Here is a 23,068-nt window from a genome sequence, read left to right on the forward strand (position 1 = left end):
GCTATAGTGCCCTTCCCCTGACTGGCACAAAATGAGGCGCATGGTCTTCCAAAGTTTTGGCAGGACCGAAGGCATACCGGCTGCCACATTTAAACCCAACTATGCGGCACCTACTCAACATAGCCGGTCGACACTTCCGATGGTAGTTGTATATATCCTGAGTGGTAAGAATGTTGCCGAATTCATCCGCCACAAACTGCCGCACCTCACATGACGGCGTTCCATATTGAAGAAGGGCCTTGCATGTGCACAACTGGTCTTCAGTTGGGCGTCGATTAACTGGAAGCCGATCGTACAGAACCTTTGACAATTTTTGGTTGTGTTCAAGAAAATAATAACTCATTTGCCCCGTAGACAAAACCGCACTGGACAGCTTGTGCTTCGCGTACTTTTTTTTTTAGAAAATACGCTCGGCTTACTAGCTTCTTCGGATCCCACGGCTTTTCGTTGGTCTTGGAGGGCACCTGCTGCATTTGTAGTACACCCATTCGTAACGCAAAATAGTGTTGGTGCTTCGATTACTGGATGAACGCACAAATATCACAAAGTTATCCTTCATGTATTCATTTAAGGTCTTCTCAAATGCCGTGATGGATGGAAACGATATACCCACAAATTACTCAAAGAAAGCCACTTCCGAAGCCATAGCAGACGAAGTTCAAAGCCGAATGTGCGCCAATAATTTTCAGAAGAGATCGATTAAAACAAATCACAAAAAATTGACGGCAGATGAGGGGGGTTTAAATCTACGCATATATGCAAAGAAGCGCAACGTTTTGACGTTGAAGGTTTTATTTCGCTCATAGGAGTTTTGCAGAAAAATGCATTGTGCTTCTAACCGCTGGCATATGAACCTGATGAATGCCTATGTTTTTCAAACGATTCAAGGTCATATGATGGACCACTTTCAAAATATGGCTGGAATTTTCGTGGATTGATGTCGGTAAACGGAAATCCGAATCCCTTCTATTACGGGAACATGTGAGTCGCTTTCTCAGTTAATGCAGGTCTCGACTGTATATGTTTCTGTTAAATATATGGAGCACAATGCAGTATGGTTCTTTTATCAAGCTGGACGTGTACCATAACCATCCTTGATTCTGGAAAGACTTCCACGATATATTGCACAAATTCTACTGTTATCACCAAGCCATTAAATGAACCTCGAGGTGACAGGAACATTCGCATGATTTCGTATTATAGCTGAATCGAATGATTTTGAGATGTTATTACCACAACCTCAAAGGCAATTTCTTGTTAGTTCGTGACATACAATTTGAACCTGTGGGATAGATACCTCAATTTCGACTGTAGAGTTATACATAGTCGCTGAATGGTGCTTGAGATATCACTGATTTGTGTCAACAACAAGTGTTGTGATGACCGTGTAAGTCGCCGGGGATTACATTAAAAAAACCTTACACCTGACGCAAAGACAGAGGGCGATTGGAACAAACACTTGAGAACGCCGTCGCAGTGCATATAAACCAACCGTCGACCTCAAAAACCAACGAATGGACGTAGACTCCGTCAGTGTTTTGCGGCAAATTGTTTGCAGTTTGATTGTGAACAGTGACAAGAGCCAATTATTTTCCCGAATTCCGACGCCGAATTTTCGAACCATGCTTATCTCAGCTTACGAGTGATCATTCAAGAACTAGCAAGCTGTTGAAAGCTAGGACACCAATATTACTGGCTTTTAACTGAGGCTTGACAATTTTCGTCTCTAGTTTCTCCTAAATTGCAAGCATAAAATTCCTAGTACTAGTTTGAAAACGGTAAAGTTTTTTTTCATTCTTACGGCTTCAGTCTTGTTTTATCACACTTAATCCATTTTCTCATTCGAGTGAACAGTGTACCTTATTCATTGGATGGTTCACCATGTTTCTCCGTATATACTAACACTGTAATTTCATTGTCGTAACCATCTTTTTAGTAGCCACAAAAATTATATTGGTTTTGTTGTGACTTTCATGTTAGATGTTTAGTTTGGCCCTACGAGATGCCTTGAAGGGTGATATAGAATAAACGTTCGCATCGGCAAACGTGTAATCACTTCATGTCCATTTTTTCATCAAAGAAATATTCTACGTCCACGGAGCGTGTATACACTTAGCACTTCTGCCTTTAAGGATCTGGTCTGAGTTTAATTTGCAGTGACATCGCGAGCTGAAAAAGTCAAAGAAAATGTCGGCAATTAAAAATTGGGGGGAAACACTGCATATCACTTGGCCCATCTTGGTGCGTGTCGCTTCTCCGTGTAGGTATACAATTCACCGATGTTTGAAGAAGCTTTGAGATATAATTTTTATGGCAAAGATTCTCAGTTTCGGGTGTAAAAATCATGTATATCTTATTTTTGTCTGAGCGCAGGCGCCTCATGTGCTGTGAAAGCGTCTCGGAGACACTTCCCCCAAAGTTTACTGCCCTTCGAGGCCCATTGAATACCTCCTGTTTTCGTCAACGCTATTTACCAGCAGACAGTTTCACTTGACATGACAAAACAAACCTCAATGCAACTCTTCAGTTGCGTTAGAATACTCCACTGTTAATAGATTCTGGGGATAGTTGGACTGCTATCATTTAGTTTCAGTGCGTGAAACATATGTTGACAGCTAGATATTCTAGCGGCAGCAGAACATTCTTCTTCAGTTATATTGAGGGGAAACATAAGGGACCCTACAGGAAATCTCAGCCTTTTTCAGAGCTTTGGCAACCCAGTTGACTCTCACGACAGGATAATTAAAAATAGCCATACAATATACTGTTTCTATAGGTACAAATGAAGTCGAAAGAATACATCAGATAGGAAGGCCTTTTGTACTGTCAGTGTGTAGACAGTTCCACGCGAATAAGTGACGAAGCCTGAAGTAACCAGTCGAGACTACTCTTGAGACTTATTATCTCTTGTGATAAGAAAAAAATGGATGTCTTCTGCAAGTTCAACAGCATATCATTGATTCATGTTGGCAGAATACTCTTGTATGTGTTGAAACTCACAAAATCAGTTGCACGCCATTCCCTGTGTCAGGACAATATATTAGGATGCTCTTTACCTTCATATCATCAACAAAGTGAAAACCCATGGTCAACGCAAATGGCGTCGTTTGGGTGTCAAACCAGATCGCTTGTTATACTTGGTCAAATACCCTCTCAAGTCTGTAAAAAATTCCGGGATTAGCATCTGCTGTCGTTAAACTCACTTGACTTTTACGTCAAGGAGCACGTTTTCCGAATGCAGTCTAAAGCCGCAACAAGAAAAAAGTTCGTCAAATCAGTGTCAACGCACTTAGTCAATAGGTCATAAGCTCATGTTTAACGCTACATTTTGCAATCATTTATAAATGCCTCGTCTATTCTCGTGAACAACCTCATCACCGTCATCATCATCATCATCATCAACATCATCATCATCACCGTTATCATCATCAATAACAACTACAACAATCCCATCTTTCTTTGAACAACTGAAGACAGTTGTACTTAGAAATGTCAGGTTTGAGCTTGCGTACCATGTTGCTGGTGAGTGGAAAATAATTCAACCGGTGGACTTTATTCTATTTAATTACATTAAAGAGCCGCTCACCCATGACAAAATTTGCTTACCAAAAGCAGTTGCGGGTTAGCGGGTCACTTCGTCCTGATTAGTCAGGAGCGTGTTGGACTATAAATGATTTTCAGAAATAACTCGGCCATTTTAAAATTTGCTTACCAAAAGTAATTGTGGGCTAGCGGGTCACTTTGTCCTGATTAGTCAGTAGCGTGTTGGACTACAAATGATTTTCAGAAATAACTCGGCCATTTTGCCTTATGTACTGAATTAAATCAGTTTTCGTCACATTTTACAGGATACACAACCGCCTAACCAACCTATTGCATGCAGCTTTGCAACTAAATTACGTGAAATTTGAAGTAATAATGACGAGACTTTCCTAGATAGGCCGATAAGAGACCAACCTTTGAATCAGTAGTAGGCTCGCTTGTCAGCAGAGTCAGTCTTTTTGCCCGTCGTGGATGTTGCGACTGGCTTTCCATAGAAATTTTGGCTGAAATTTCTGAAACACCAGCTGCAGCATAGCCGATAAGTGGACAAAAATATAATGACGTTCCAAAAATTACACCCTGATTACACATTTCTCACTGAATTCAAGGGTACTCGGAAGGCTATAAGTCTTCTTTTTTGAGCCCACAAGAGTTTTGGGTGATCCTGTGAGGGTTTCGTTGGTACAAGAAAACTTCTGATTCATCATCACTTGTGTCCTTTGGTTTGTTTGTTGAGTAGTCTGCTTCACCCCACCCGCTTTACACATCTAAAGAAACAGATTTTCCTCACATGCTCTACACTGGCCGTCCAGTTGCATCATCACTCCTTTGGTTTGTTTGTTGAGTAGTCTGCTTCACCCCACCCGCTTTACACATCTAAAGAAACAGATTTTCTTCACATGCTCTACACTGGCCGTCCAGTTGGAATGTCCGGCAGGTCTTAGGTCCCTAAGACGGTGTGGAACATTACCTCTTCGTGAGCTTCCAAGGATTAAATTATTCTCTGAATAAAGCCATCGAAGATGCTTTTGCAGATTCGTCAACTAAAGTCATTGCTTTGGTTACCCCGTCATCTTTTCGACCAGATCTAGAATAGCGGAGCACAGGCAGAATCACGTCTTCGCCTAACCAGACTGGATCAGACTTATTAAATTGATCCAGGAGGACTTAATATATTATTCCAGGTTATATTGTATCCACAGAATGTCGCATATTGTCGACATTATGCTTGATGCGGATTTTTATTTCTGTGCGTCCCCTACTCGAACCGATTTTATCCTCTTGGACGGCTTGTTTCTTTGTGAGTCATTCTCATTTCTGTCATGAAAACTGGCTAGCAACATTGTTTACGGTGTTCTAGTGAAAGGTTACGCAGCATAATCAATGAATCTTTAGGCATGCGTTTGTAATAACGCAGCATCTTTTGGCATAATGAAGTTTGTCCACAAGGGGAAAAGTCTTTGTCAGCTTACACCCGTTTGCTGATAGACCTTGCATTTTGGACGTTTGGCCATTTGTACAATGTCAAGTGAGTAAGGACCATTAGCCCAAAGAGACTAAACCTTGATTCTCGTGCACCATGACATCTCTCTAGTTGACTGTTCTACATACACAATCAGCCGCGAGTAACCCAAGAAAGTAGTCCACCTGTCCGATTTGTCGTTTTTGCAGGTGTCATTTTCTTAGTTACCGTTGGGATCTGCATGTCATCAATAATGTTTCTCTAGACGAAGTCAGTTGACCCGCTGAAAAGTGTGCATCTGTCAACTTATCCCAGCCTTCGTGGTATCTTCTGACATTACTGGATTGTCTGAGTCTCAACGCGTGTGTTGCACATAGGAATCCCTGAGGCATTCACTATGAGTTCAGTAACAGTGGCCGCGTAAAATCTCCTGCTGGCGTCTCATCCCAGACGTCAACAGAATGCTCTAAATACCATTCTTCCCAGTTTTTGCTCTTAGGATTGATTGTAGCAAACGTATTTTCCTGGTTCTGGTACATTTTATTAAAGCCTTGTTTTTTTGTCACGTTATCCGACAGCAAAAGTTACTAATTTGATACTGCCCATGGTGATTATGATGACGATGATGAAGTCTTATGACAAACAGTAGACATCCAGGGCCAGAATAAAAATGGGTATAGAGAGGAAAGGAGGTCACAGGAACGAGGCTACAGTTTGCACGCTTTGAAAGCATACAAGCGTTTTTGTGCAAACAGATAATATTCATTTTCAGGGAGATACAGCTAGATCGAATGACTGGTCAGGAAGTTAATATAATGGGTGCGTATAAACGAACTGATTCCTTTGTTATCGTCAAAATACAGAACAACGAATTACATAGGAATTTTCCCATATCGAGGTCTCAGGATGGTCCTCATTTGGGGCCAATATGCGCACTAAGCCACCTGAAATTAAAAAGCTTTTCAAAATTCATGAAGATAAAAGTTGTCAGCCACCCCAAGCAATATCTAAGAAATATCAAAAACGTCAAGCGATTGAAGCAACCAAGTGGATGAAAACGAATCACGTAGCTCAGATACAGAAGTCTGATTGTCCCCAAACAGAATGAGGAACAACATATTTTACACAGTTTTTGAGACTGGTGAGGAGAATGGTTCTTCATCCGTTTCAGTTCTGAAAGAAGAGCTCAATGTGCCGAAATATTTGTTTCAGATTTGCCTGGTAAAGGGCTCTAAGATACACATTTACTGACACTAGCCTGAGCATTTCATTCAACGTTGATGTTTAATATTCTGTTTTGAAAAGTCTCAGGTGTATGATTGCATAGGTGGGATTGTTCTACCTAATCTTCTTGGATGTCATCATCATCTACAACATGACATCAGTGTTCAACATCGATACTTCGCTGCCTTACAACCACGATTTCATTGAAAGCATCATTGTGGAGAAAAGAATAAAGGTGCGATTGTTTGGATTTTTTGGATGTACTTAAGAATTTATCGTCCTCACAGGCTAAACGGCTCTGAAGTATACCATCAAAGTAGAAAATCAATATACGTACCGATGAAAGCATTTTAAGGTAAGCGACTTCGACTTTGGACAACACCCACTTGGACCTTGAGTGCAAACGTAGGAAATCTAATTTTTCCACCTGTGAGACTCATCTGTTCATAAGCAAAATTCACAGTCGGTCAAAAAGAAACTTTTGGTGATCCCAAATACCGTGTTTTGGACTACTGTTGGAAGATACCTTGTAAATAAGGGCCTTTAGCTAACGTGCAATCAGCCAAGTGAGATCTCTCCTCGACACTGTCCATTAATTTTATTCAAACAGAGATTTGGCAAGCACTCACACTCAATCTCTTGATATGTAATTTGGGATTCATTACCTTCTTTTCCTGCAGAGTTTACCCGACAATATTTAGTTACCTTTGAAAATACCTTACTAGATGCCTAATTGTTACACGCCAAAACAATCTGGCTGATTGTAAGATTTGTCGGCGAAGCACCAACTTTTTTATCTGGTTTTACTATCGATGTTTATGTTAATGACAGATTCACCAGAATACAAGCTATACAGTTATGACCATCTTGGTAAGGGCAGAATGCATCCAGTTAGTAGGTGTACATCATTTTAAGACGTAGAGTTATAGCCCGGTATGATGTATCCAAGTGGGGTGTGGACCTGGAATTCCAAATCATATCCAGGATACCATCCACTGATATATTCTAGTCCACTGATGTAGACGGCACTTTATCAAGGTTGCTAGACATAAGGTGTCAAATTTTTGATGATTCTGGCTGTTGTTCTTTTTGTTACAGGCCGCCTCTGCAGGGTTGGGCTCAACGCTCACGGAATCCGCACTCTCCGTTAGGCAAAGAATCGGATCCTTGTTCGAAATTGCCCAGTCTCCAGTGGAGCCAGTTTGGAAACGTGTATGACGATCGGTGTTCTCAGAGGGCTGTGCTCGCTGTCGACAAGTTAATCGAAGATATTCGGCATCGTTCATACGCCCAAAATGTATGTGATACCACTTTTGGAGAAATATTAAGCGTAATGATCGGGCAATAGACGATAGTTTATGGGGTTCGAATTCGTCCCTACCACATTTTGATGGTGTATTTTCATGTTGAGTGTGATTATTCTGATTCACGATGGGTATAATCACAGTGATACATCTACCTTGCAATTAAATGAAGGTGCCACAAACCAGAAGCGGTGGAAACTGCTTAGTCACTGAAGCAACAAAATTATCCTTTCAAGACAATCTTTTTTGGCATGCTATACTTTTGTTCTGTTTAGGAGGTCTGTAAAATTACCTTGGAATGCAAGTGCTCCTTCACTTTGAGGGATAACAAATCGGGTTTTCATTAGTATGTTGTATGGAACCAGCGGTAACTGTTTTTCGGTGCTTCAGAAAAGAATATTCTGACAACACCAGAAGGGACGAAATTTGAGTTACTGTGTTTTCCTGCTGTTCTAATAAAACTGGAACGAACTGAGACCCTCAAGGCTCACCACCAGACCACCTGGACTAATTTTGCTCACTCACGTAGTAAACATCTAAAATCGCCCTGAACGAGGTGAACATTTGTTATCACATTGGTAAAATCAAGGATAGAGAGTGTAGCACAGGCAACTTCCAGTCTTTCGTTTAGGGTTTATTAGCTCATCATTGAGGCTGCACGCTCAAGTCTGTTCACTTCGTTTGGACCTATCATAGATAGACCACTGAAATGCAGTGTTACCCCAGGTGATGAAAGAAGCTGCTGAGCTTTGGGAAGAGTTGGTGCATCTAACAACAACATTGCCGAAGGTCATCATGTGTTTAAATGTGTGGGATCGTCAAACTCTACGCATAAACATGTCGGTTGGAAACTAGTGAACTGGTCAGAGCTGACGAGTCCCAGCAATGTAGAGACAGCCAGAGAGGACCTCTGGGCTATTATCCAGAATAAAATGATCTTACCCACAGGGTTGATTCTCGATTAAAATTCCAGAACTTAATCATCACTTACGAACTACAAGCTGAAATATCTGATCAATCAGTGGATAAATCAGATAGCAGTGTACGCGGAACAACAACCAGCTTATTTGTTGCCAACCGGAAAACTACCCTGATGTAGCAGGAAAATGGACCAAGTTAAATTGGTTTGGATGGTTACGCACCTACGGATTTCTGAGATAGCCTTTCTGGGACCACTGGGAAATATCGATGACATCAAACTTATGAACAACGGTGAAAAAAGTCGATAATGCTTTGAACAAAGATGCACACCAAAAACCTCCCAGCTAAAATAAACGGAAAGATTAGTATTTGGAGAAAATCAGCATAAAATTGTGCAATGTGAATCCGAACCAATGGGTTTAGACATTCATTTAGCATCAACCAACTGTGAATTATTTTTGGCATATGCACTGGGGTGAGATGTGTCCAAAGGAAGCCACTAAATGGCATTCAAGCTTGACAAACCACATTACAACAGTTTGAGAATCTTAACATTGAAGAAGTAGGTGTTCAGAGTTTCCAAACCANAAGCTTGACAACCACATTACAACAGTTTGAGAATCTTAACATTGAAGAAGTAGGTGTTCAGAGTTTCCAAACCAGAGACCCACAGCCAGTCAGTGATTATTATTCATTTTCATTAATAACAAATCCGTTCTTACTCCATTTCAGATGAGCCAACGCATTCCCCAATCCGGTCACTCAACACAAAACCGCCCTCGTTTCTCGTTTAATAAAAAGAAATCCTATTCTTTTCCCAATCGGCCAATGTGGGTCGTGACTACACATGGTAAAGGATTAACAACGAAGATATAAACGCTACGGCCGCCGAAATTATATAGTAGTTGTCGATGGGTAAAGTGAATGATCATATGCTATTCAAAATGTGTACGTAAGTTTAGATGAAAGAAAACGCGTTTTGTAAAGTCTAATCTAAGTTTTGCCACTTGATTTTACTATCACGCCCGTAATTGGGTAGAATCGACTACCAGAATTCGCTTAAGAGGAATGGCTGATATCGGAGGGGCGCTATAGAGGGGTACATTCCTGCAATATTATATTGGTGGCTTTATTGGACATAAGGAAGTTATTCAACAGATAAAATCAAAAAAATACGGCGGTATCAGGTTGTTCTTATGCAAAAAGAAGAGAACACGACTGATTTTTGAATAGAGAGAAAAGCCACATAGGAGATTATGGGTTATTCATTCGGCTAACCTTCTAAATAGATCATTTCAAGAGGTTTAGTCATTGCTCAAGGTTGCTACTTTGACAACGATAGTACTGTACTGCTGTACTGCATTCAAACTTAGTAATTTAACCGTTTCCCAATAAATAAAATGCACTCATTTTCCCTCCGCATCCTAAGGATTCAAGCCAGTCGATTTGGATCACAGAAATCAAAAGTGGAGAAGATAATTGGCGAATTCTTACAAGCAGCCAGAGAACGGTGAGTCAAGATGATTGTTGTGGCGAGCAGTACTTTATGTAATACAGCCCCAAAAAGAATAACTCCTCGGCTGGACTCACTGTGATCTTCTCCCTACAGTAAGGTTTGCGATTGGGCTAGAAAAATACTCACGCGCTGCAGACAGTTAAGGTAAAATGTCACCGCAATGATCAATGAGAGCGACCCACCGAAAAACAGTTGAGCATGCCTTCATTAGGACGAAGTTTGCTACTGCACTGTCTTTCAAAAGAATCACCGCTACTTTCCATGTGTGAGGACTCGAAACTCAAGGGGACAGATATGTGGTGTCCGTAGTGATCAAAGCTAATCGTTCCTTCCCGGCGATGATTTGCGTACCGTCACTTTGTTTAGTCAAATAGGTAGTCTAGATTCATGGGATCATTCCACTTGTCTTAAGGACATAATTGTATCTTCCGATATTAAACGCGAATTACTGTCAGATTACCATAAAGTGTATCTGAAAGGACAACATCAGTTTTTTTATTTTCTGATCATTGTTTTGCGTGGCAATTAGTTGGAAGAACTTTTCACCTTCTGAGTGTTTACAAACAGAAACATTTCCGGTAGTAAAAATGCCAACAATTTCAAAGCGAGTTGTCATTCGAAAAAGCTACTTTTTCGCTATTTTCTGTGGCTTCGGAGATCTGTGAACCTCAGCAAAGCAGCAAGAAAATGCTGGCCGGTGTATGAGTACCGGTTGTCAATGGTGGGAACAAATTTACCTTGTGTGTGTGTGTGTGCGTTTGCGGCCAGTGGTGAGCGGATAGCTCCTCCTGAATTAGAGATCATATTGCCTAGTCACGAGACTAACCCGATTTTTGTGGTGAAGCAGGTTGGGTCAGAGAATATGGTACACAGATAGCCTCATAATTAGCATCAAATTGCCGCGATTGTTTATCAGCATTCCTTTTCGAGTTGTGCATACCTTTAAGATTGACCCGATGACCCTCAGCTAAAGCACGAAGCGCAATCCTCATGCAGGCTGTTTTTTATTGAACGTTCAATTCAAACTGTCTGCAGCACATGAATTGGTATTGTTTGGCGTATAAACTCCATCTGCCGTGATGGATTTGGGGTACTCCCCGTTTTTCTTGCAGGATTTCAAACCTATATGATTAATGTACTCAGTTAGCCTAGAAGTCAACACAGAAGACACTACATTTGTTACTTCAGAAACAGCTTGGTGCCTTGTTGGAGTAAACAGCAACGCGACCGAACAACTATTTGTACATGGTGCAGCGGATTCCTTCCTGTTGCCGAACTTTAAAACCATCCAAATGTGGAACAAGTTAGGACTAAGTCCTCAGACCAGAAACCGATACATGCAGTCGTGGTAGGTAATAAGGGCACGCCAGTCCATCGTTCTGGAGTGATCCTGCGATAGATTTTGCACGAGCATAGATTAGGATGAAAACACATTAAGTGTTTTGAGTTTCACAACTCAGAAAAGTGTGACTGTTTAGATCCCTGGACCCTCAACAGTTTGAGATATTTGACAAGGAAGCTGGATGTCCCCCAATGAGCCTACAAAGTGAACGATTATACTTTGTGGTCTTAACGTTCGGCTGTTTCAACTAATAAACCAGGAGCTCTCAGAGTTCAAAGGCTCCTGGGCCTTAGTTGGGGAATTATTTGTTGTTAATTGCATTGTTCGAGGCTATGAAATACTGTCATCTGGTGGGATAACATTTTTTTAGGTCCTTTGATGCTAGAGAGTTAGTGAATTTTTTGAGTGTACCCATCAACTGAGTAAGTCCATTTACTTATAATTTTCCCATTTTGTCACGAATTACCGGCACTGAATATTGTGATCTATTTTGTCACGTTTTGCATCCCTACTGGCTTAGGTAATAATACCTTGATTACAGTATCTGATGTCAATGAAATCAGGTGAGACTGACAAAGACGTTTTTAACTATTCGCAGAGGCCTCCACACCCGGTCACCGTCATACTCCAGACCAGATGTTGATGCAGACTCACCTTCTCGTTCAGCACCATCAAATGAGGAACTGGATACTGAGTTCGACCCAAGCAAATTTCATCAGAACACAAAATTATTTGGTGAGCAAATCAGCCAACCGCCAATATCACCAGATCTGGTTCGATACTGGGAAGACAGCATGGAGGTGTGTTGTGGGAAGCCGAGTTTACCTATATGGTTATTGTTCCCTCTTACCAAAGTTCCCAAACGGCTCTGCATATCTTTATGTAATAGGTTTCTAAACCATCTGCTAAAACGAGAATTATTCTTCAAGTCTCTTTCAAAATGGTGAAAACTGCGAAGTGGCCAACGTGTGAACAGGCAGAAGGAGGTGAGAAAGTTTACGAGGAGTTTGCTATTAGTGTGAATCACTATCCACGATGGGGCCTCCTTGCACTCCCGTTGTGCCTGGATGGAGTCATTGCAATATCGGTGACAGCCATGCCCTGAGTCTCTTTTTAGTTTGTCTGACTGGGTATTTTGGGGTGTAAGCATCTCAGAGTGTCTGCGGGAGGCTAGCACCATATCTTGCCCTCGTTGGTTCTTTCCTCTCTTTCTCACTTTGGGACTTTGAGTATAATTAAATAAATAAACAGTGAAGTATCAGTGTCAGTCTGATGTTGCTGTTCTTGTTGATTAAGTTCCCAGAAAGCGATTAGAATCGCAAGAATTCAAAGCATTCTTGTATAAATATCTTGGAATGATGGACATCTGTGCTGCAAAGTTGACTTATTTACCCGGTGAACTCATCAGTTCTTGAAATTAACTCGTCTAGATTAGAAACTCTTTCTGATTGGCGTTATCAACCAAACTTGGGCACATTATACAGCAATAAAGAATTGAATGAAACAAATTGAATGAAACAATTAGGTGAAACCAACCATTCACGATGAACAGAAAATATATTACTAAGTAACAGAAATATGTACATATCGAAGCAAAAACACCCATTCACTGGTGCAATGATGTTACCTCCTCAAAGCATGGCCACATATATACAAAACAACTGCAATGTTGAATGGACAAATGGGTGTCCAGAAAACGCTGTGAGGCTGTTATTATTACGCAAAACAGTTGAAGCATACTCCACCCGAACTAGAGCTACCTTGTCAACCCCGGTGTTCGTTGTCATCACAAATCACCCACACAAATTTGAGAGCGTCCCAGGATTTTCCCCACTGAAGCAGTTTGCCCCCAGAGTGGACAGATTATGGAGGCAAGTTTTGAGTGGAATAGGAAGATCTCACGGGTATCGGAATGAAAATGCTCCACTTATTTTAGTCAAGCCAGAGCGTAAAATAGTCAACTTAGAGGCAGTTGGGCGCATACAAACAACAGTCCACAGAAGGCAAAATACATGACTTTCTTAGTGGAAACTGGTAGGTCAGCTGCAGCTCTTACTCAGAGACTGCTTCAACTAGTTCTGTGTTCAAAAGATAGGTACACCTACAAACACCACTTCAGTGAAGGTGGGGATGATAGTTTCATAGTAACACGATGAACTAGAAATATCGGGATTTCAAATGGCGGTTAGCGTAAACCCTGATAGTGAGTCTTTCAAAGGTTATACACATATTAGTTATCTAAAGTTTATCTGTTTCTCATATCCAACGGAAACACGGACTGCGCTACATCTGGCGATGTTTCGACTTGTGTTGTTTATGCTACTTTCGTAGAATGATCAGCTACCAACTGAGGATCCACCCACATCTCCCGATCTATTCGCGCCAAATCCTTACGTCCCACACCATCTGATACATCCTGAAAAGAAATGGGAAATCGAATCACACCTACCACGAAGACCACTCAACAACACTTGGTGGTCTTCCCAACCAGCATGTGAACGGCGACGGAATCTCTCAGTGCCAACTATGACCCAACAGCCACCTGTAAGCCATACAAAGTGGAAGAACACCGGTGGTGATGTGGTGCATTCTATGGGATCACTAACCTCGGTGAATTATGTCCACCCAGCTTCACAATATCTGGAAGTAAGTCTAGGTATTCGTGTCCAAATATGGTGCATGTACACCGCAGTTATTTGTATTTGCTATCATATTCCATCTAAAACATGAGAGAGAGATAGGCGAAGGCGTTTGGTATAATAGCCCAAGGGCCTCATTTTTCCACATCTTGTTTGTAAACTTCTTATGGAACGGAGTCTGACGGTGGAGATGTGTGGATATTTTAAATATTGATACTACTGGCAGTAATACTGATATCTGATGAACACATACCGGTCTGTTTCCGCTGGTCTACCTAAGCATGGTATATATGAAAGAAGCTTTTCGGGTTCTCTTTCGAATAAATTATCCCCGAAGGAGTCGCTGGTATGCAAGGGCGCTGTAAACGCTTTAATTGGGTCAGCCTTTTCTGAGAAGATCTATCTAAGGATGAGAAAATATGTGGAAAGTTCATTAGGACGAAAAAAATTAAACACTCTGGTTTTCATAACTTTTGGTGGACAAGCAGATGAACAGAATTCCACAGTCTGATGATTTAGACTATTTTGTGTTGAACCATTTGTGCAGTTTGAGCTGTGACGTACCGTTTATCAACGCTCATTGGTTTTAGTCACCAGGTTACAATTCTCTGCAGCCTGGCGTTTTACACCGTGACTGGGATTTCCATCGCCCAGCCGCATCACACGAATGGGCACCGAATGATTTACAGTGGTACGGAGAAGCATACAGAAGACCACCAGACCAGCGCCAAGAAAACAGCAACCAGGCCAGGCCTCATACATGGAATGAGCAACCTTGCCCTCGGTATCGTGAAGACCATTATTCCAGAGGAGAACCTATCCTACCTCAATACAGTCGAGCCTCACCACGTGGGAGTTGGTTGGAGCAGAGGTATTCATCGGACCGGGACAACGATTTTAGGTAAGGCGAGTAACCTCCCCATCTCGTGCACTGCCCGGCCTTTATAGAATCTGTAACTAGGACCAACTCGTAAAATCTGTAGTGTCAGTAGGCTTGTCAACTGAAGCACTGCTAACTGTTTTTCGATATGGTAACAAAAATTGTCTTAAGTAGTCGAAAACTAGTCCAAAACATATGTTATGGTGTATAGGATTAGTAATTTTCTAAACCGGATGGTTCAACATACTAGTAGCTACATTTCAACACAGACATACCAATTTCCCATCACACCAGTCTCCTAGTTAACACTCATGCACCTATCTTTCCGCGAATGTTCAGGTTAGTCCACGCCAGGGCTGGTAAGCAATCGATTCAAGTTTTGCTCCTGCAAGAGTTTCTCGGTTGGACGTGTCAGTAAGATGAAATTGTCACAACCACCCGCTGCAAACGCTCAGAGCATGTGCAGCTCAAACTCTGACTGCTTCGTCTTTCGCCCGATTTTCCCATGAAGAATAATCAAGATAAATCATAATGCGAAAGATATTCAGGCGATTTGAAAAAGCCCCTCTGCTTTGAATACCACTGGATGTATTGCGGTAATCGCCGTTAAATCCTAGGTCACATATATTCACACAGAGCCAGGAGTGATCCTTTTGTGTCCAGTAAATCAAATGGCGCCCACGAGTGACATGTGGTCGATATTCATCTACTGACTGCGCCCGGAAAAAGGACAGGCGGATTAATAGCTCCGTTGAGCTTGCAGTCTGGATGTGGCCTGTCGACATTCCAACCTGAACGAAGAAACATAAGCCTCCACAGAGACGGGTAAGAACAAGTGGACGACTCTGTAGGAAAAGAACACTTCAAGAAAGATCGTCTGTATTTTTTATTAATTCCATGCGGGTGCGCCTCATGACAAGAATGTAAGTAACCACCTAGTCAGGAGGTTGATAGATGAAGCATCTACCAACTCGCCCACATTAGAAGTCTGTGTAAGGGAAATACGTATCACATTTGCTGCACCGTTCTACGCGTTTAGAAAACCGCAGTGCCGATGTTCAAGAGAAGCAACAATTGTGACAGAGATGTGGGTGGATGCAAGTACCGTCTCCAATGCGGATGTTAGGGCCAGTGATAAAAGGAGGAAGCAAGGGGGTCGAGATAAAGTGAACTGGTATCCGCGTAAAGTTCGAATACAATAAAAGGGTTTCAGTAGGCAGAGTCGACGCAACCTCCATAAAATAGGCTGGGTAGCGATTTTCGCAAGTGGACAGGATCGTATAATAATACCTTCTATCCAACAAAGAAGATAGAACAAGCCGTTAAGAGGTACCCTATTCCAAGACCGACTATTTCCTAATGTTGCCCAACCCATTAAAAGAGGGAAATTTGGAGTCTGTAATATCGGAAAAAAACTGATGAAAAACCTACCGAAATCGCGTTTTTGGAGGCGAGATGGCTCATTTGGTTATAGCGTGAATTCACTAACCGGAAGGTCCGTGGTTTAAAACCCGAACTGTACCTCTCAACTCGGGCAACCTGGCAGTATCTCAGCCCTCGTGCTTCCTTCTGGTGGCATGGCAGTTAGGCACCGACAGGGTGATACAGCTGAACGATTTTTTTTTACCGAAATTGAGGATATCATGTTTGCAAACCAGATATATACTTACACTGTTGACCGATTGTATCTTTACTGGGATCATGCAGCATCCACGGATTTTTGCGGCAAAATTTTCGTTGAATGCTTTTCAGCGGAAACTAAACACAAAAAGTTTGACGGGATGATTTATTCGAAATAAGTGAGCCTATTTTGATGGCATTTCGCCCTGTACATGTCGGAAAATACTAAAATAAAAGAAAGATATTTTTTACCATCGCTGAATACTTTGAAAGCTTAGACTGTGATTTTTAATTGTAGTCGGCTACACAATAAGGCTTTCAGATAAATCATGGTTGTACGTCAGTGATGCATCGATGTCGAACACTGATGTCATGCTATCGGCTACAAGAATTTTCTGTTGCACACGGATAGGGCTCACGTAGCTTTTGCTAAGCCAAGCCAAAGAAAGTACAATAAAAAATACGCTTACATACCAGGCTTATGCTTCCATTCTCATCAAAACATTGTGTGGTGCATGCGTTTTACAGATCTGATCGATCGAGGATTTCGTACTCCCCCGGCAAACCCAAAATACTTCCGTACGAAATGTTTCAGAAACATTGTCGTTGTTGCCGCTTCAATAAGGACAGGTATTACGATCCTTCGTGTCCACGAGATGAGTTCAGAGAAGGAAACGGTTGGTGTCGAACTCAGCTAGATGATCTCACTACACGTTTTTATGAACCAATAAGAGAAAGAGGTGACAGATATTCAGTCTGTACGAAAAATCCAGTTCCCACCAAAACAAGGGAGGAGAAACGGAATTGCGAGAATAGATCCATGAGAATGCCTTCTGTGATTCCTGAGATCTCAAGGAGTCCCTTGATGACAAGTGAAAACTCCGGATTGGCTGACTGTTGCTCACCAATTCGTTCGGAAAATAACCCTCCAAACTCAGCACAGCAGCGATCCAAGCTTTCCTCCGTTTACCCAAACGAAACGTTTAAAACGTTGGGCAGTTTGGAATGTCCGTCCACAGAGACGACAAACTTTTCTACTCTTACATATGAGAGGCGACCTCGTTGTGAATGTAAATCGAAAACGCCTATGCACACCGGCGAACTCAGCGAGGAAAACGATGCTCACAAAGTGAAACTCTGTCGTCGACAAGAGCATGATGCGAGCGGAGATGAGCCAGTCACTTCAAGTCAGGGAATTGGTCAGGTAAGCATTCCTCGTTACTGAAGCCGTTCATTTTCCATTTACTTTACTCCAGCTTTAATCAGAACATCTTCAGTTTTGGCACATATTGGACAGCTGCATCAAACTAACAGATACAAAATATACTCTCAGGACATTAAAGCCGTTCATTTTCCATTTTTTTTTACTACAGCTTTACTCCGAACATCTTCAGTTTTGGCACATATTGGTCAGCTGCATCAAACGAACAGATACAAAATATACTCTCAGGACATTCAAAATCAGTCTCATAGTTCATCCTCACTGAACCTCCCTGACCTAGTGTATATTTGATGAACTGACAACAGTGGAAACGAGCCAAATAGTCAAGCCATGAGGTGGCAGCGAAAAATGAAAGCTGTTAATCAGCTGCACTGGTCATTGTCTTCTGCGCGGATGAGCAACGCTGAACAGGACATACCAATGGATAGCGACAGTCGTCCGATAGTTGTTGCTTTTTCTTATGTGTGTAATTTTTCAGCCCGACCTCCCCACCACTTCCTAGATTCATCGAATATATCTAACAGCCTTCAATACTCAGCTATCCCAGATCCTCTTGGACAAAAAGTAGACAGGTAGCACCACTGTATAACATGCACACGGCTAACAGCCGATGGTGACAGCTTTGACTAAGTCATACATGATTGTCACGTGTGGCTTTCACACTTAGCCAAAGTTTTATATCAAAGTCGTCCGGACCGTCGAATCAGCTCAGTTCATTTTTAAGCTAATAAACGTACATCGAAATTGTTTGGTCCCAGCTGCTTCAGCTTGGTTCACCGACACTAAGGCATTGGGTGCGATAATCTGATCTTGCAATTTGACACTCATCATTCTATTCGTTTGCGTACGGTGATATCTGATCGGATCAGATGGATGGTCAATAAGAACATGCTGTCCATGATTCATCAGACGAAAAACATGAGAAAAAGGACGCTCACGCCGAAATACAACGTCTGATCTTGCAATTTGACGCTCATCATTCTATTCGTTTGCGTACGGCTTATATTTGACATCTGATCGAATCAGATGAATGGTCAATGAGAACATGCTGTCCATGATTTATCAAACGAAAAACATGAGAAAAAGGACGCCCACGCCGAAATATACCTCCGAGGCATATGACAATGCTTCCCCCAAAGAATATGTTTCATCGTCGGAGAGGGAAATGTTGGTAGCTTAGGTAGCATAGATGGCCGTTGGCTTGTTCGCTGAGCTGTCAGCGATCGAGGTGACATCATAAGTTCCTGTTAGGGAGCGTAGTGGTACATAGCGATGGGTTGTGTATAAACACCAGCTCAGCGCACAAGCCAACGACCAGTACAAACCATATCACATGTAGAGGAGTCCCTGTTTTCCGCTATGGAGCGTTTCCCTGAAAGAGAATGACAATAGAAAAACATTTCACGGTTGCAAAATCGTCATCTGGGTTGAAATTTCACTCAGAGGGAGGACTTTCCCATCTTTCCCATTCGTAAGCGACATGTCAGTAGGTTAAATCCAGTTGCACTGATAGCTCGCTGAGCCTACTGGACTGTTTAGGGTGAGATTCCTCCACATATATAACTGTGTTCTTTTCGTGATTAAAGTTATGATTTTCTGGTCATTTGCGTTTGTATTGCATAATTTTTTTACTAAGCCAAGGAGGTCTGCCCACTGTTCAAATTCTATGTATAACAGCCTAATACGTATCCAATCTGCATTTAACCTAAACTAAGGAATTTCTTCTACATCAAACCAAATGCTGCATCTGAAGTACTCTTCTCTACTTTGTCAAGTCGTTGTCCACATCAAACGGCAGTTATCTGGAGACTAGGAAGTACCGATTAGATTCCGTTCGAGCAACAAATTCAGTTGGGCCAGTATATCTGATGTAGTTTATTTGGTATTCATTTAGGTGTGCACCCAAGACCGATTGTTTCATTTCTCATCTACGCTGGTTATTCTGATGCTATTCGTTGCTTCACTCAAATGTGTTGCTGTTTCGAGTATATCAGCGGCATGAACCACCGGTGAGGACTAAATTCGTCAGCCTTGGACTTGTGACCCCTCAGAACAAGAAGATGGTCACCGAGCCTCGAAACACGAAAGTGAAAATGACCGGGGGTTTAGCAGCCAAATGTGATTAGTCACATGAACGTCCAGAACATGAATAAACTAATTTGTTGCGGGACGGAAGACAGTAAAGTAGGTGGCCACACATTGTAGCTGCTGGTTCTGAAAGTAAATTTGGTCCTTCATGTGGCAGGCCTACCGACCGTCCAAGCGTTTCAATAAGGCATCTTGCTAATCTCAATTACTGAGTATAAATGGCGGTCTCGAGACTTCTGGAATAAACCAGCATAGTTAGCCATGAGTAGGGTATTACTATTGGGCGGGGTGGCCGATGTTCAGGCGCGGAACGCAGTGATGAGTCATGCAAATAAGTGAAACTAGACGGCAGATAGCCAGTAAAACGATTTACATGATCCAAAACTGTCAAAGAAAGCAAGTAATGAAAAACTAACTTTTATTTCAGTCTTCCGAGATACACCGGTTACTTCCAAGTTCTACATGCTACGCAACTCCAATAGAACAGGCCCCGAAAGAGGGGCGCACATCGCCACCGGAACCCCGTGGTCTCAGTAGAAATCGGAAACCATGCAGGGACACTGCAGCAGGGCTGAAGCGGACGTTTTCTTTCAAGGCACTGGCCACCTCTACGCCGTGCATTAAGCGTGGGGATCACGTTCACGTGACGAATGAAGCGACTCCATGCGCCAGGAACCTATCTCCCACAACAACTGTTGTCCTTCGGGGGTCAACGGACATGCGTGGTAACCCGACCGTAATGTACCAATCACCAAAAAAGAATGATTCCTTGACAGGGAAAGACCCACTGTCCTATGAACCGGAGGAGTAGAGGAGACATCATCTTCAACTGGTTTCGTTGCAGCTTTCGTTGCGTTCCGTCCCATCTATATTTGCGCATTTCTACCACTACAATCAAATCAATACTAAAAAGGCGTTTTCCCCTATTTCACTGTTTATCCATTTTACTCCGAATAAGACAGATGCTCATTGGTCCGCGGAGGGAACGTAGCTAGGTAACAGTAGGCAGTTGCCGAACGAAATGGGTCAATCAAGTGTAGTAGAAGTTGAAACAACTGTGGTCTGGGAGTTGTGGGGCACATAAAAACAACTCTTAACAGGATATCCCTTATCAGCAAATAATTCAAAACAAGGGGTAGCCAGCTATGGAGTAACTGGAAGATACAAGAGTAGAAATGGTAGAATAGGATGCTAACAGCAGTGCAGCCAGCCCCGTTCCTATAAAGGCTATCCTCGAGGAGCACAGAAAATGGCCTGTCTAGGAGTGGCCATTGTACCACAGGATAAACCGGGAATTTGTATGGCCTCCTCGTTGGTTCAATGGTGCAAAGTACCGTAGCTAAATAAATACTGCACCCTTTTTCAGCAATTATTATATTCCCAGATTTGTTCGTTGCAAATTGCTTATGCGTGAGTATGATCTCTCCACATGTAACATTTGTTACGAGAGCTAGATATGGGCGAAAAACGTCCATTCGCAGATTACTCTGGTGGTAAATGAATCTCTCATTTGCGAATGTCGCAAGCGAATGCACCGCACACAGGTTGTCTAGTGTTTTAGTTAGCAAAATATGCTACATGTCGCAGTGTATTTACTTGCCACACCGTATCAACTGAACTTGAGGTGGCCTTCACGCAGTATATTCAGTTCAAAGATACCATGCACGAGAGATTCATTTGGGTCTCTTGTTAACAAAAGTGCAGCGTGTAACCAAATGTACCGTCATTTGCGTGCAGTTTAGCGTTCAGTCAGAACATGAAGTTGACGGAAAATCTGGGATTATACCTATCCGACGAGCCTTAAGAATGGCCAAACCGGTGGTGGCCTGTTTTTCATCAACCCTGCGGACGATGTTATTTCGAGAAACTTGATCAATGTTCCAAACATTCCTCTTTTATTCGCGACACAGCCAAAAGCTACAGACGTGCGGATTTCGACCATTTTAAATACGATTGTAAAAACTCAGAGAAAATATTGAAAAAAGACTAGTTATTGGCACAGCCTCTTCATAACAATGCCCTTGCATAAACTGACTTTCCAATGGTCTCCGCCTTGTCCATTAGCCTGATAGTGTTGTAGACTTGTGTCCTTTTCGGTTCCAAAACAGTTTAGTCCGAACCGATTTGTCTTATTCATCCAGAGGGCCTTGCAGACACTGTACGTTGCCTGATAACTGAAATCTTGCTCACAAGCATCGTAACGCGAAAGACCCAAGTGCTTGAGCCTAAATTAGTAAGTTTTAAACCAATGATGTGAATAATCATAAACCTAGATTCTACTTATCCGTAAGTCATACATTTTTCTGGGAATCCTCGTTGAAACTACGCCGGATGCAAAGTCTAGCCTAATCGGCTTCGTCATCAAAGCTAATAAGCGACATACGGCAACTCTCGAGATCTATTCACGGATGGCTACGACAGGCCTAGAATGTGAATAGACGGTTTGCTGGGTTCAGTAAAAATACTGGACCGTATATGGGCATGCTGTAATGGGGGCGAGATAGCGCAAGTGGCTAGAGCGCGAATTTACTGACAGGAAGGTCCGTGGTTCGAACCCAACCTCTGCCTTTCGACTTCCCCTGTCTAAGCTTGGGCAACCTGACAGTATCCCAGCCCTCGTGCTTCCTTCGGGTGGTATAGCAGCTAAGCACCGGGAGGGTGCTACAGCCGAACGATTGTTTCCTGTCGGCCTTGTTTGGCATACCACTGTATCTTTGAATGCTTCTTCATATCAGCGTCAAAGTCCAATATTATGCTGTAGTATATCAATCAACCCAGTTCCGTATGTCGCTTCTCGGTGCCAGCAGATAACTTCAATGAACAGCTGAAGTATTTGTAATCCTGGCACCACCAACATGTCCTTAGTTTACATCACAACATCGATTCTTGCCATAAAGTAACGGATCCTGCTCTGTAACCTCATCCAACCAGCTCTGATGTCGCAGTGACTGGAGCTGCTGAGCGGTGCGGAGGCTAGGGGAGTGCGTGTGTTTGTCACGGGAGTATATGAAATGCCTAATCCTCGCGGCTGGTTTTGACTTTTAGGTTCCAGGCAAGCAGTGAGTATCATGGAGCTGATAAAGAGTGAATCGAGTTAAAGACAACTATTTCAGAGCACATTGCACTGGCAGGTAACACTTTCTAGTTTACTGGATATAGGGTGTCCACTGCACAGTTGAGTGGTCTTTAACTGGAGACAACCTTATCCATCCAAAGTAAAATGAAATTCCGGCCTTCATGAGGACACGTGGTACGTATACGTGCAAGACGGGTGTTATTGCAAAACCCATTGGCACACAAGCCCGCT

At 42.4% G+C, this 23,068-nt stretch overlaps 1 protein-coding gene across 1 annotated transcript; it reads left to right on the top strand.

The window, feature by feature from the left end:
- Positions 1 to 9,854: 9,854 nt before the first annotated feature.
- T265_04128 (hypothetical protein) lies at positions 9,855 to 22,589 on the top strand (the record flags this gene model as incomplete). The annotated part of the gene is made up of 8 exons (XM_009168786.1): positions 9,855 to 9,964; positions 11,911 to 12,112; positions 13,644 to 13,958; positions 14,542 to 14,852; positions 16,980 to 17,655; positions 17,825 to 17,860; positions 20,198 to 20,568; positions 22,298 to 22,589. The coding sequence occupies 8 exons, from the start codon at positions 9,855 to 9,857 to the stop codon at positions 22,587 to 22,589; spliced, it is 2,313 nt and encodes a 770-aa protein (XP_009167050.1).
- Positions 22,590 to 23,068: the final 479 nt, after the last annotated feature.

This window comes from Opisthorchis viverrini, assembly GCF_000715545.1.
Source record: "Opisthorchis viverrini unplaced genomic scaffold opera_v5_65, whole genome shotgun sequence".
Classification (NCBI taxonomy): domain Eukaryota; kingdom Metazoa; phylum Platyhelminthes; class Trematoda; order Opisthorchiida; family Opisthorchiidae; genus Opisthorchis; species Opisthorchis viverrini.